The sequence below is a fragment of the Thamnophis sirtalis genome, unplaced genomic scaffold (genome assembly GCF_051295495.1).
Source record: "Thamnophis sirtalis isolate CommonGarterSnake01/CBP01778 unplaced genomic scaffold, rThaSir2_p1.2 scaffold_13, whole genome shotgun sequence".
Classification (NCBI taxonomy): Eukaryota; Metazoa; Chordata; class Lepidosauria; order Squamata; family Natricidae; genus Thamnophis; species Thamnophis sirtalis.
The window spans coordinates 34,301,277-34,315,319 of record NW_028261393.1 but is presented as its reverse complement, the minus strand read 5'-3'; the positions used below and the strand labels follow the sequence as shown (position 1 = coordinate 34,315,319).

General features: G+C 45.3%; 1 protein-coding gene across 4 annotated transcripts in view; it reads right to left on the bottom strand.

Moving 5' to 3' along the window:
- Positions 1–14,043, bottom strand: part of LOC106550713 (vascular endothelial growth factor receptor kdr-like) — a 241,718-nt gene that overhangs the window by 24,615 nt on the left and 203,060 nt on the right. For all 4 annotated transcript variants that reach the window (XM_087728031.1, XM_087728032.1, XM_087728034.1 and 1 more), the window contains 5 exons: positions 11,568–11,656; positions 8,028–8,193; positions 7,133–7,230; positions 5,946–6,068; positions 3,077–3,188 (listed from right to left, as the gene is read on the bottom strand). In XM_087728031.1, coding sequence (XP_087584157.1) covers positions 3,077–3,188; positions 5,946–6,068; positions 7,133–7,230; positions 8,028–8,193; positions 11,568–11,656 — 588 coding nt within the window. The remainder of the gene's footprint in view (positions 1–3,076; positions 3,189–5,945; positions 6,069–7,132; positions 7,231–8,027; positions 8,194–11,567; positions 11,657–14,043) is intronic.

Genomic DNA, 14,043 nt, shown 5'->3' with positions numbered 1-14,043 from the left:
AGGAAAAGATGGTGCCTGTGACCCCCTGAAGGCAGGACAGATGGAAATTATCCAAGGAGAGAACAACTAACCAGTGGAAGGACTGCCCTCCAGAAATTGTGGGTGCTCCACCACTGGAGGTTTTGAAGAAGGGATTAGACAATCATTTGTCCTGAATGGTTTAGGGTCTCCTGCTCAAGCAGGGGTTGGACTAGAAGACCTCCAAGGTAACTTCCCAACGGTTATTCTGTTATTGAAGTTTTGCCCCTTTTCTATTGGGACCAAACTTGTAAAAGGGGGCAGGATTTCAATTGCACAATCACACCTGCTACCTTTACTTTTTTAGGGATTGGTGGAGATTTTTCAGATGCTCTGGTGGGCTAAGGAGAGAAGAGTCAGATCACTTTACCAATAATCTGTCTAGAGAAGGATTGTCAAAAACAATATCTACATTTATTGCTGATTGAAAACCTCTTAGGGATATTTTGAGTAAAAATAAAAATAAAATTAGCTTGTGATTTATGATTTTGATGATTAGACAGGATGCATCATAGAAAGAAGAGAGTCGGGATGAAACGTTAGAGACAGAGGTTAAAATATAATTGTACTTTTAACTCCTGTGAAGAATATCAGAAGCTACTGCTTTACAACTTTATCTCTTTTTTCCTACTTCCTTGCAGAAAACGCAACCTCTTAACAGAATAACTGAATTGGAAGGGACCTTGGAGGTCTTTTAGTCCAACCTTTTGCTAAAGCAGAATACCATTCTAAACAAGTGGCTGTCCAGTCTTTTCTTAAAAGCCTCCAGTGATGGAGCACCCACAACTTTTGAAGGCAACCTGTTCCACCAGTTAATTGTTCTCACTGTTAGGAAGCTTCTCCTTAGTTCTAGGTTGCTTCTGTGCTTGGTTAGTTTCCATCCATTGTTTCTTGTCCTGTCTTTTGGTGCTTTGGAGAATAGGTGCACCCCCTCTTCTTTGGGGCAGCCCCTCAAATACTAGAAGACTGGTATCATGTCAGCACTGGAGACTTGCAGCTCAGATCAGTCTCACAATTACAATTGTAAAGACTGATTCAAGAAAACGTCCAGGGACTAAGTGGCCAAGAAGTGACCAATTATGGTTTTAAAAAAATCATCCTGAAAACATTGTCCTTTCATAAGGGTCTGGCTGCTTAGAACTGCCCACCAATGTGACAAAAAAAAACAATTTCAAGTTTTCTCCCTCCCTTTCTTTGATCTCTATTCTTCCAGAAGAATATGCAAAGCTTGGCCTGAATGCCCATATTTCCACAATGAGAGCATCAGCTAGTATGTAGTCTTGTTGGCGTTTCATTTTTCAGAGGGTCAGCATTTTGGGAAGAATTGTTGGAGGAGAGATGATGCCACAAAATTAGCATAATTCAAAATAATGCAGAATTCTCTCTCTTGCTCCCCTCTGTCTTTCTGTAGGAGAAAAATCTTCGGGGCTGAGAGCCATGGCAAGTCATGAACTAGGAGAGGGTGGACAACTATGCCCCCTTTACAACCTGTGGACTTCAATTCCCAGAATTCCTGAGCCAAGAATCAAGAGTGAACATCTGAGAGCCCAGCCAGCCAACTCTTGACCTTGACCGGAATGTTGGTTCATAAAACTCAGGAGTAGGTGCTCAGGATGTTACTAGACTTTCCATCTCAGGTTAAAACGTAGATTGGGAAACTCCTTCTAAAGTATGCAGCCAACAGGATGGGTGTCTGCTGCATTTTCTCACATAGTTTGTGTGTGGTGCTGACAGGAAATATGTCCCTTGGAGACGTTAATGAAAACATCCATGCTGGGTTTAGTGCTAGGGCAGCGGAATTACCTACAATTGCTGTTCTAATCTTCATTCTTTGTAGGCAATCCTCAAATTATGACTATAATGGAGGTTGCCCATTATGGTTGTAAGTTGTGACAGATGTCAAGAAGGTCAACCAAATGACCGATCTGAATTTATCACCTTTCTTGTGATGGTCATAAAGTGAACCAATTGTTCTCCATTGATTGATTTTGCTGGAAATTGGAACTAAATACTAATTTCTGGCAAAAGAAATGGTAAAATATGGTCATGTGACCGCAGGACACAGCAAATGGCCGTAAATGAACAGTAGTGGCACAATGGTTAGAATGCAGTATTGAAGGCTAATTCTGCCTACCACTGCCAGGAGTTCAATCCTGACTGGCTGTGGCTTAGTTTAATTGTCTTTGATTGCACTGTTTCGCATCGGTTGTACTGCTATGGTTTCCTGTACAGTTATCAGGGCCCTTTGCCTGAAGTGGTTTATGCATTTCATAAATAAATAACAATTATTTGGTTAAAAGATTGTCCCTGACCCCAAGTCAGCTCCACAGGTGAGGCTGGACTCAACTTAGGCTCCTCTGCTGCTAGTCCAGCACCCCACATGGGAATTGTAATGGGTGGGATGCCACAGCAGTTCCCACTCATCAAATGCTCCAGATCAGGAATGAATAAAACAGGCTGTTGACAGCAGATTGGCTGCAACACAGACTTCATTGCTCTTTTAAGAGAAAGAGACTTTTCTTTTAGAAAAGGACCCCCTGAAATAAATGTGGTTTAGGATCCAATCTGGGTCAATCACCGGGATCAGAGGTTTAGTCTTCTGAGTTTTCAGACTCGTGCTGGAGCCCATCCTCAGGGAACCTCTCTCTCACCAGACCAGAATGTCTGCTTTGGGCTATTCTATGAGCCAAGGATTTGACAGCACAAGGAAACAAGAGCCAACGACTTAATAATCAGCCATCAACACTCCACTCAACAAGGAAAAAGCCACACACAACCGGGCACCACATAAATACTATGCCTAGAATAGTTCAGAGCACATGTATTCTGCTAGAGAGAAGCTCCTTGAGGATGGGCTTCAGCACGAGTCTGAAAACTCAGAAGACTAAACCTGTGAAAGACCCAGATTGGATCCTGCAGCATCATCCTGGGACATGCGTATTTGCCTTCATTCGTGGTTTAGTTTGGTTAATTTCCAGTAGCACTCTGAAATCCTTTTATGACATTAAGTACAAGTACTTCTTCTACTTAAAATCCAAGTAAACAAAAACATTTTTACCTAGGGAAAATATTTCCCAAAGCAGCACACCGAAGGACCAGACATCACTCTGAGTTGTGTAGATTTTGTCAAAAATTGCTTCTGGAGCCATCCATTTCAGGGGCAGCCTGGCCTGGGAAAGGAAAGAAGTACAAAGTTGCTGTGTGCAGATGCAAGACAGATGGTTGGGCTAGTGTCCATTGTGGTGTGTTACAGTGCAAACTCAACTCCTTCCGTACTTGCTTGTGACATTGTGATACAAGTAAAAAAAAAGATGGCACTTGTGTTGCAATGCTGGGATGTACATTGTGCCATTTTAGATGGTATCCTCATGGTTAGGAAAGAAGACCTAGTTGTGTTACCAATTTTAATCAGATATTAAATACATTGATCAAAGCACATGAATCCTATTCAATATCACAGGAGTGGGGGAGGAGACGCCTAGAGCACCTGTGGAGATCAGACAGGTCCGAATTGAACCGGGCACTTGTAACAGCATGCACCAAGGAGTACACCCGAGCCTTAAGATCGGCAAAAAGAACATACATTGCCTCCTTGGTAGCGTCCGCCGAGTCCCGCCCAGCCGCCCTGTTTAGGATAACCCGCTCCCTCCTAAATAGGAGGGAGACGGGGGACCCCTTACAGGGTAAGGCTGAGGAGTATGTTCAGTTCTTGGCGGACAAAGTTGCCCGGTTTCGAGCGGACCTGGACTCCACCCTTGCAGAGCCAGCTGAGACACAGGGGAAAGACTTGGCAAACCATCTCTGGGTTGAGTTTCAGGAGGTTGCCTCTGGGGATGTGGACAAGGCTATGCGAGCTGTGAGTGCCTCCACTTGTGTACTGGACCCGTGTCCCTCCTGGCTGGTTGCCAACAGCAGTGAGGTGACACGAGGCTGGATCCAAGCGGTTGTTGTTGCATCTCTTCGGGAGGGGCACTTCCCCACCGAGCTTAAGGCAGCGGTGGTGAGGCCCCTTCTGAAGAAACCGTCTTTGGACCCAGCTGTTCTTAATAACTACCGTCCAGTCTCCAACCTTCCCTATGTGGGGAAGGTTGTTGAGAAAGTGGTTGCTCTCCAGCTTCAGCGTACCTTGGAGGAAGCAAACTATCTTGACCCCTTCCAGTCCGGCTTCAGACCAGGTTACAGCACAGAAACCGCTTTGGTCGCATTGACCGATGATCTCTGGAGAGCTAGGGATGGAGGCTTTGCGTCCATCCTAGTTCTCCTTGACCTCTCAGCGGCTTTCGATACCATCGACCATGGTATCCTTCTGCGACGACTGCGGGAGGTGGGAGTGGGCGGCACTGTCTTGCAGTGGTTCTCCTCCTACCTCTCGGACAGGTCGCAGTCGGTGTTGGTGGGTGGGCAGAGATCGTCCCCGAGGCCCCTAACATATGGGGTGCCACAGGGGTCGGTCTTGTCCCCCCTCCTATTTAACATATACATGAAACCGCTGGGCGAGATCATTCGGAGGCACGGGATAAAGTATCATCAATATGCGGACGATACACAACTGTATCTGTCCGCCCCGTGCCAACTCAATGAAGCGGTGGACGTGATGAACCAGGGTCTGGAAGCTGTTAAAGACTGGATGAGGGCAAACAAACTGGTGCTCAACCCAGACAAGACCGAGTGGCTGTTGTGTTTTCCTCCCAATAATTTGACTACCGTACCATCAATCAGGCTGGGGGGACAAAACTTATACCCCTCAGATAGGGTCCGCAACTTGGGAGTCCTCCTGGATCCACAGCTGAGTTTTGATCACCACCTATCAGCTGTGACCAGGGGGGCATTTGCCCAGGTTCGCCTGGTGCGCCAGTTGCGGCCCTACCTGAATCGGGAGGCCCTCACGACAGTCACTCGAGCCCTTGTGATCTCTAAGCTGGAATACTGCAACGTGCTCTACATGGGGCTGCCCTTGAAGAGCACCCGGAGACTTCAGCTAGTACAGAACGCGGCCGCGCGAGTGATTGTGGGCGCACCTCGGTTCGCCCACATAACACCTATCCTCCGCGAGCTGCGCTGGCTACCTGTAGATCTCCGGGTGCAATTCAAGGTCTTACTTACCACCCATAAAGCGCTCCATGGTAGTGGATCTGACTATCTGAGAGACCGCCTCCTGCCAATAACCTCCCTGCGTCCCATCAGATCGCATAGAGCGGGCCTCCTCCGTATTCCATCCACCAGTCAGTGCCGACTGGCGACCACCCGGAGGAGAGCCTTCTCAGTTGCTGCTCCGACGCTATGGAACAATCTCCCCGTGGAGATCCGTACCCTGACCACAGTCCAGGCCTTCCGCACAGCCCTCAAGACCTGGCTAGCCCGTCAGGCCTGGGGATAAATTTTCTTGCCCCTCCCGAATGCTGAGTGAATGTTGTGTTTTAGCACTTTTTGTTATTTCACTTTTCTTTTTGTCGTATTTTGTCTTTCACTCCCCTCCCCTCATTATTGTAAGCCGCCCTGAGTCCCCTCAGGGAAAAGGGCGGCCTATAAATGTTAAATAAAATACAAAAAAAAAAAAAAAGTGGGGGAGATGGGGGAGCAGGGATGAATAGGTTGTGTGATTTATGCTGTCAAAGGAGATCAGATATCAGGGCCCAGGAATCAAGAACGACACATAGAGTTATTTCTGAGTTGTTTCCCTTATGGTTCTCCACCTATGGACAGAATCTTGCTAGACTAAAGCAACTATCTGCATAACTACAGATATACTCTGAAGCTGCAAAAGAGGAACCATTTCAACCCACTTCCTGTTGATCAAATTTTCCAAGTTCCTCTGCCTCTTTGCTCCATGGAAATCAGCCCATCCCTCCTGGGAACTCAGACCACGTTCCACCACATAAAGGGTGCAACTGGGAAAAGCATCTTACGGTACCCAGCTCCATACTTACATCTCCTTTCCGCACATAATCGGGATCTTTGTATATGTCTCTGGCCAATCCAAAATCACAAATCTTCACCACATTGTTTTGAGAAAGAAGAATGTTCCTGGCTGCCAAATCTCTATGAATGCACTGGAATGAAAAAAGGAACACAAGGAAATCAGGCAAAAAATGACGTTCCTCTATTACCGATGAGAGTCTCTGTGTGGATGGAGCTCTGGCAATCCTGAAGAGGGAGTCGCTGACTATTCAACGGGAACCCTGGTCATTTTTCATGGGTGCCACAGATAAAATGGCATCTGCTGGGATCTCACACTTGTGCACATCATCTTGACCTTTTAGCCTCTACCTCCCTGGCTGTCCCTGTTTGTTTCTGCAGTTTAAAGTTCTCCAATGTCTTAGACATCTTAGAGAACTTAAGGGGGACCATCAGGAAAAATTTGACTATGGATTTGTGGAATATCATGTGCTGTTTGTATGAAACATTCCAGGTTTAATCCTTGTGGAACACTTGAGTCTTAATGAATTGGCTGGATACTGTGGAACACGTTGGTTAGGATCTGGCCTACCTATATGTGGGTGTTATTTTTTGTGTACTTTTTAGCATTTGCTTGATTTCTGAACCACTAAGAAGCACTAAAACCTTTCCAAGCAACCGATAGGGCTCTTTTGCTGGTTCCATATAAAACAGGATTGCATTTTTCTAATTAAATGATTTTCACAACTTCTGAATCTCATTCCATTACATCCAGCTGATGGCTATACAAATACGTTTTCCCAACCTTTATTAGCTCTTGTCTGAATCTAAAAAATGGAGCTCCACCAGTTCTACGGCAGCTTTATTGAAATGTTGGATGGCATTAAAAAAAGATTACCCACGTTGATAAAGCACTAGAAATAACAAGAGGAAAATCAGGTCCATGCCCAAAATGTAATATCCCAATAAACGAATGGGTAATGAGTGAGATAAACACCCAACCCATATTAGTTTAGACTGGCACAGTGTTTCTCAACTTGCCATCTTTCAAGATGCATAGACTTCAATGTCCCAGATTTCCTAGTCTGCATTCCTGTTGCTTGGAATTCTGAGAGTTGAGATCCATACATCTGGAATTTTGTGATGTTCAGGAAACACTTGTTTAACTTGTTATGTGAACCCAGCCATACTTTTTGACACCTCTTGCAACAAGACTTACTTTTCTTGAGGCCAGGAACTCCATTCCTTTAGCTACCTGGAAGCTGTAGCAAATCAGGTCCTCCAAAGTCAGAGGTCGCTTATAAAGATCTTCAGCGTCTAGGAGAAAGCAAGGGATGATCTCAGCCAGAGGTGCAAAGGAATATTTTTGCAGTGAAGACTCACCTACATCAGATGGCCAGAGTTCTGTGTTGAGGTTCCTTCCAATCCTATGACTGTATGTGTCCACAATACAGTAGCAAGACTGAAAGCTACAAAATCAGATGGCCCATCTTTGCTCAGAACATTGCTAAGAGGAAGTAGAGGTTTTAATTCCCCCAAAACTCCTCACATATTTGCAGATGGAGTAATCCTGGTGTAGACCAGAAGGGGACAGAACTCCAAAACTGGAAATCCAAAGAGACCAGAAAGTGGGCAAACTTTCTGGAAATGGGAAAGAATGCAGAGAAGAGCAACAAATATGATTAGGGGGCTGGAGGCTAAAACACATGAACAACAGTTACAAGAATTGGATCTGGATAATCTAATGAAAAGAAAGACTAGGAGTGACATAATAGCAATCTTCCACTATTTGAGGGGCTCCTAGAAATACGAGGGGGTCAAACTATTTTCCAAAGCACCAGAAGGCAAGACAAGGAACAATGGATGTAAGCTAATCAAGGAGAGAATCAATCTAGAACTAAGGAGAAGCTTCCTAACAGTGAGGACAATTAATCGGTGAAACGGCTTGCCTCCAGAAGTTGTGGGTGCCCCATCCCTGGAGCTTTTAAGAAGAGACGACACAACTATTGGAGTGAAATGGCATAGGATCTCCTGCTCCAGCAGGGAGTTGGACTTCCAAGATCCCTTCCAACTCTATTATTTTATGTTTAATGAGCTGGTAGATGTTCACTGACCTTCTTCCTCTGAATCAGAATCTGTGTAACTCTTGTCTTCAATGAATCCGGAGCTAGCAGAGCTACCGGTGCTGGCCACACTTTCAAGACGCCTCTTAATTAGCTCTGTTAAGTCACTGATAGAGTCCGTCAATCCTTTCTCTGAGCAGTCTGAATTTCCTGGTGGCTGGGGAAGAAAAAGACCTCTTCAAGAAGCCAGTTATTACTCTTTGGCCAGATTCAAACAACATGCTAAACAGGAGACTTGGATTTACAAAAGAGAGTGGCTGTTTTTGCCTAACATGCTACCTCCATTTAAGTGGATTATAGTTTGCTTATTGCTCATAGCGTTACATTACCCCGTCTTCAAACTACACTATCCATTTTAGTTGATAGGAATGTTTTTGTTTGTTAGCTACAACTTAATTAGGCATGAGTGCAAAAAGATTAATTTTCCATTTTGAGTAAAAGTCTTCCTAGTGTCTAAGAAATGACCTATATGGTTAGCTTTGGCCCCTGGGACACCACTGTTCTATGAGAGGCATTGCTTGCCAGTCTGCTTCCGGGTGCAATTCAAGGTGTTGGTGACCACCTTCAAAGCCCTTCCTGGCTTGGGTCCAGGCTACTTGATTAACCTGCCCCACCTGTGCTGGCAGAGGAGGCATGCTCTGGGACCCATCAGCCCGATTATTCCAGCTGGCGGATTCCAGGAGAAGGGCCTTCGCTCCCTTTGTGGGGTCCTAGGTGCTCTCTGAGTTTGCTTGTTTTCTTGCAGACATTTCATTTCCCTGACTGGATAACATCATCAGTGCTAGCAACAAGTCCTATTTGCTGTCTGTTTACATTCTGGTTTCTTGCCTGTGTGTGTGTGGGGGGGGGCGATCATAGAGATTATTTGGTTGGGCTGTTTACTGATGGCTCTCTGGCAGTTTCTTGTTTGGGGTGTTGCTTACTTGATTGTAAGTCTGACTTTGACCTTGGAATTAATCGATGTTAATCTGAGTGCTGATTACTGGTGGAGAAATGCTGGAGTCTCTTTGTTCTCTTTTGGGCTGGCTGATTGTCTCTTTTGCATAGTCTATAGATGTTGTTAATGTCTATGTGTCTATTGGGGCAGCTGATTTGTCAAAGGGCCAAGATTCCAGAAATTCCCTGCCATTTTTGGTCTTGGCCTGGTCTAGGATGGTCACAGTTTCCCAATTGAAACTATGGTTAAATCTGTTTATATGTTGTGAAATTAAAGAATTTTCGTTATGTCTTTTGATGGCCATTTGGAGATCACGGATGCATCTCTTTCTTTGTCTCTTCCCTACAGAACAGTTAGCACACTGCAGTGTGAGGTTGGCGCGGACCCTTATAACTGCATAAGAGCCTAAAGACCTGGCTCTGCCAGTTAGCTTGTGCCCCAATGGGGAAGCATCACAATGGAGGCGCCAGGGAAATCAGGAGATCAGTTCAAATGGATATAAACATTTATTGCAAACTTAAGCTCTCTACAAGAATCTGAACTACTAAGGTCCAAGAAAGTTGGCTGTAGATTCAAAGGAATTGAAGGGACCTGGACTAAGATCTCTTGTGGCTGAGAAGGGACTCAAGAATGATGACGCGTTTGACCCCTCCCTCAGGCTCAGCCTGGTCATCTCCTATCATATTGATTATGCCACTTCCCCCAACCTGCTTCTGCCCTCCACATCTTTTAATTGTGGTACTAACTTAATTATGATTTTAGTTCACATACAGGTAGCCCTCAACGTACGACCACAATTGAGCCCAAAATTTATATTGTTAAGTGAGAAATCTGTTAAGTGAGTTTTGCTCCATTTTACCACTTTTCTTACCACATTTGCTAAGTGAATCACTGCAGTTCTTAAATTAGTAACATGGTCATTAAGTGAATCTTGTTTCCCCTTGACTTTGCTTGTCAGAAGGTCACTAAAGGGGAGCACATGACTCTGGGACACTGCGACCATCATAAATATGAATCACCTGTCAAGCATCTGAATGTGAATCATGTGACCACAGGATGCTGCAATGGTCATAAGTGTGAAAAATGATCATGAGTCACTTTTTTCAGTGCCATTCTAACTTTGAACTGTCACTAAATGAACTGTTGTAAGTCGAGGACTACTTGTAGTTTTTATCTTTTATGATTGTAAGCCACCCAGAGTTACCTTGAGGTGAGATCATGGTATCGACCATGGTATCCTTCTGCGACGACTGCGGGAGGTGGGGGTGGGAGGCACTGTTCTACGGTGGTTCTCCTCTTACCTCTCGGACAGGTCGCAGTCGGTATTAGTCGGAGGGCAGAGATCGACCCCTAGGCCCCTAACGTATGGGGTGCCGCAGGGTTCGGTCCTGTCCCCCCTTCTTTTTAATATCTACATGAAACCGCTGGGCGAGATCATTCGACGGCACGGGATAAAATACCATCAATATGCGGACGATACACAGCTGTATCTGTCCGCCCCGTGCCAACTCAATGAAGCGATGGACGTGATGTGCCAGGGTCTTGAGGCCATTAGAGACCGGATGGGGGTTAACAAGCTTGTACTCAATCCAGATAAGACCGAGTGGCTGTTGTGCTTCCCTCCCACTAATTGGCCCAGTGCTCCATCTCTCAGGCTGGGGGGTCAAATTATACGCCCCTCAGATAGGGTCCGCAACTTGGGAGTCCTCCTGGATCCACAGCTGACTTTCGAGCATCACTTGTCAGCTGTGACCAGGGGGGCATTTGCCCAGATTCGTCTGGTGCGCCAGTTGCGCCCCTACCTGAACCGGGAGGCCCTCACAACAGTCACTCGTGCCCTTGTGACCTCTAGGCTGGAGTACTGCAATGTGCTCTACATGGGGCTGCCCTTGAAGAGTATCCGGCGACTTCAGTTGGCTCAGAATGCAGCCGCGCGAGTGATTGTGGGTGCACCTCGTTTCACCCACATAACACCTATCCTCCGCGAGCTGCACTGGCTTCCTGTTGCTCTCCGGGTGCGCTTCAAGGTGCTAGTTGTCACCTACAAAGCCCTTCATGGTATTGGGTCTGGGTACTTGAGAGACCGCCTACTGCCAATTACCTCCACCAGACCGATCAGATCGCATAGATTAGGCCTCCTCCGAATTCCATCAATGAGCCAATGTCATCTGGCAACTACCCGGAGGAGGGCCTTCTCAGTGGCTGCTCCGACCCTCTGGAACGAACTCCCCGTGGAGATTCGTACCCTCACCACCCTCCAGACCTTCCGCACTGCCCTTAAAATCTGGCTATCCCAGCAGGCCTGGGGCTAAGGACCTAACCCCCACCCGAATGGTATGACTGTTGTGTTATCTTTTAACAATGTATTGTATTTTGTTCATGACTCGTTTGTCCTCCCCTCCCCTGACTTGTGAGCCGTCCTGAGTCCCCTCAGTGAAAAGGGCGGCATACAAATAAAGGAACTGAACTGAACTGAGATGGGCGGCCAACAGCTTTTACAAATAAATACCTTTGCTCAAGCCCAACCCCCACTTGGACAGAACGAAGCCTCTTTCCCTCTGAAGTTCTTAAAGAAAGTGGGCCACAGATCTTACCTTGCATACAATGAAATCACCTCGTTTTCCCCGCAGATAATTAGAGAGATTTCCATACTTGCAATATTCTACAATGACCATCAGAGGACCTGCAGACAGGATCAAACAAAGTTTATGAAATGATAACACATGGGGACGTTGTAGGAATAAGCAAAAGCAAGTAAACGTCTCTTTTGCAAAGACGGAAGAAACGGGCAATGGATAAAAGAGGAATGAATCCAAGGTCAGAAAACTGGGGCCAGGAAGTGAGAAGCGAACATTGGCTACCGGCCATATTTTCTGTTTAATGGGACAGACACCAGCTTTTACTGGCTGATGGGTGTTTGTGCAGATGTTACATCCCTCCCTGCTACCCCTGTTAGTGATCCAAGGTCTTGCAGTTTGTCTCTCCATCCTTCTGAACATGTCTCCTTGCCCCACAAACAGCAGTTATCTGATTAATTAGCACCATTAGTTGCGATCAAAGACATCCCCGTAACCATTAATCAAGGACTAAGCGCTTGGCCCAGATATGAGAGCTATTTAGTTTCAGGCATTACTGACTTCCTTGCTGGCTTTCCCACATCAAACCATGAAGTAAATCTGAAGAACCAACACAATGGAATGTTATGTAGAAAGACACACGGGTTAAGGATCACGGGTTCTGGAAATGAGGCCCTCAATGAAATGGTCCAAAAGAACAAGCTCCGCCTCTTTGGGGCACACCTGCAACATCACAACGCTCATTCAGAAGGATTGATCCGTGCATTGAAATGGCACAAGGGTGAATATTTACAGCTCAGGGTTGAAATGAGGGGTTCTTGGTGCTCTCTGAGTGTGACTGTTTCTTGCAGGCCTTCCATTACTCAAGCTAGGTAACACCATCAGTGCTAGAAGGGAGTGGAGTTTGCAGAATGGAGGAGAAGGAGAGAAGGAGAAGAATTTTGAGATCTTTAGGGCTTTCTGAGCAAAGCTATTTTTTTCTGTAACATGTAAAGAATGATATCAAATGAAAACAATCTTGGTCCCCCCCTCCCCATTTTAGTTCCCTTTTTAATTGTTCTTGACTTGTCACAGTGTTAAAAATGTTGTTCATCCTGGCTCTGAATGTTGGACTTGGGAACTTAGTTGAAACTCAATCTGACTTTGGGCTAGTCACTTCTGACAGCTTAATTTATTATGTAAGAACACAGTGAAGGTAAAATGGATGGAGGTGGGAAAGGAGCATGCTGAGCTCTTGAGAAGTAAGTGAGATATAAATATAATCTCCCCACCCTCTCCCTTCTTCTCATATTGACAAGAACTTGCTTTTTCAACAGTGGTCAGCAGAGATCCAATAACCCCCTTGGTGATGCCAAGATCAAAGCTAACATATATTCATTCTTTCATTTATTTATTTCTGCACTGCCTTGGAACCTCATGGCTCAGGGTGGTTTACATAATCAATCAAAGCAAATCAAATGCAACTAGAGTTACAAAGGCAACTCAGGTTTACCATCTGCCCCAAAACTCTCTTTGAGGAAGACGGGTTTTCCTCTTTACAGAAAGCAAGCAAAGTGGTGGGTCACCTCTATTCTAATGGTAAAGGACATTCTACAATGGAGTCATCTTTCCATCCCCGTATTATCACCAAGACTTAAATGTCCTTTTTTGGTGTTTTCAAGTCAGCCTTGATTCCTAGTGACTGCTTGGACTAGAACTTTTCTTGCCAACTTTTCACAGGTGGCTTGCTATTGTCTCCTTCTTAGGGTTGAAAGTGACTGGAGCAATGTCACCCAACTGGCTTTGTATCTAAGACAGGAAAAATCACAGAGTCCCCTGTCCCAACTGCAGAGTTAACTACAATATTTATTTACTTAATCCATACAATGCCTAAATCCAGCAAATTGTTTTTCCCCCTATCCTATTTATTTCCTATCCAATCAATATTTCAAAGTGGGGTCTGGAGTCATGTTATAGTTGTATGGGAATGGATAAAGAATAGCAGAGCTGGAAGGAACTTTGGAGGTCTTCTCATCCAACCCTCTGCTCAATCAGGAGACTCTATACAATTTGAGACAAGTGGCTGTCCAGTCTCTTCTTAAAAGCCTCCAGTGATGGAGCTCCCATAACTTCTGAAGGCAACTTCTGTTCCACGGGTTAATTGTTCCCATAGTCAGGAAATTTCTCTTTGGTTCTAGGTTGCTTCTCTCCTTGATTAGTTTCCATCCATTGCATCTTCTCTTGCCTTCTGGTTTTTGGGAAATAAGTTGACTCCCTCTTCTTTGTGGCAGCCCCTCAAATATTGGAATACTGCTAACAGCCCACTTGTTTGCCTACATGTCACAAAGTTTTCTTCATGGTTTTCTTTTTATAGGAGAAAAAACTCAACTTCTTTAAATCATGTGAATTTTTTTGTTTTTTGTTTTGCCATTAGCAAGTTGTCCATTATAATGGACATCCGAGATGTCCAACCTGAGCCCTAAGGCTGCACATGAACCCTAAACCTACAAAGTCT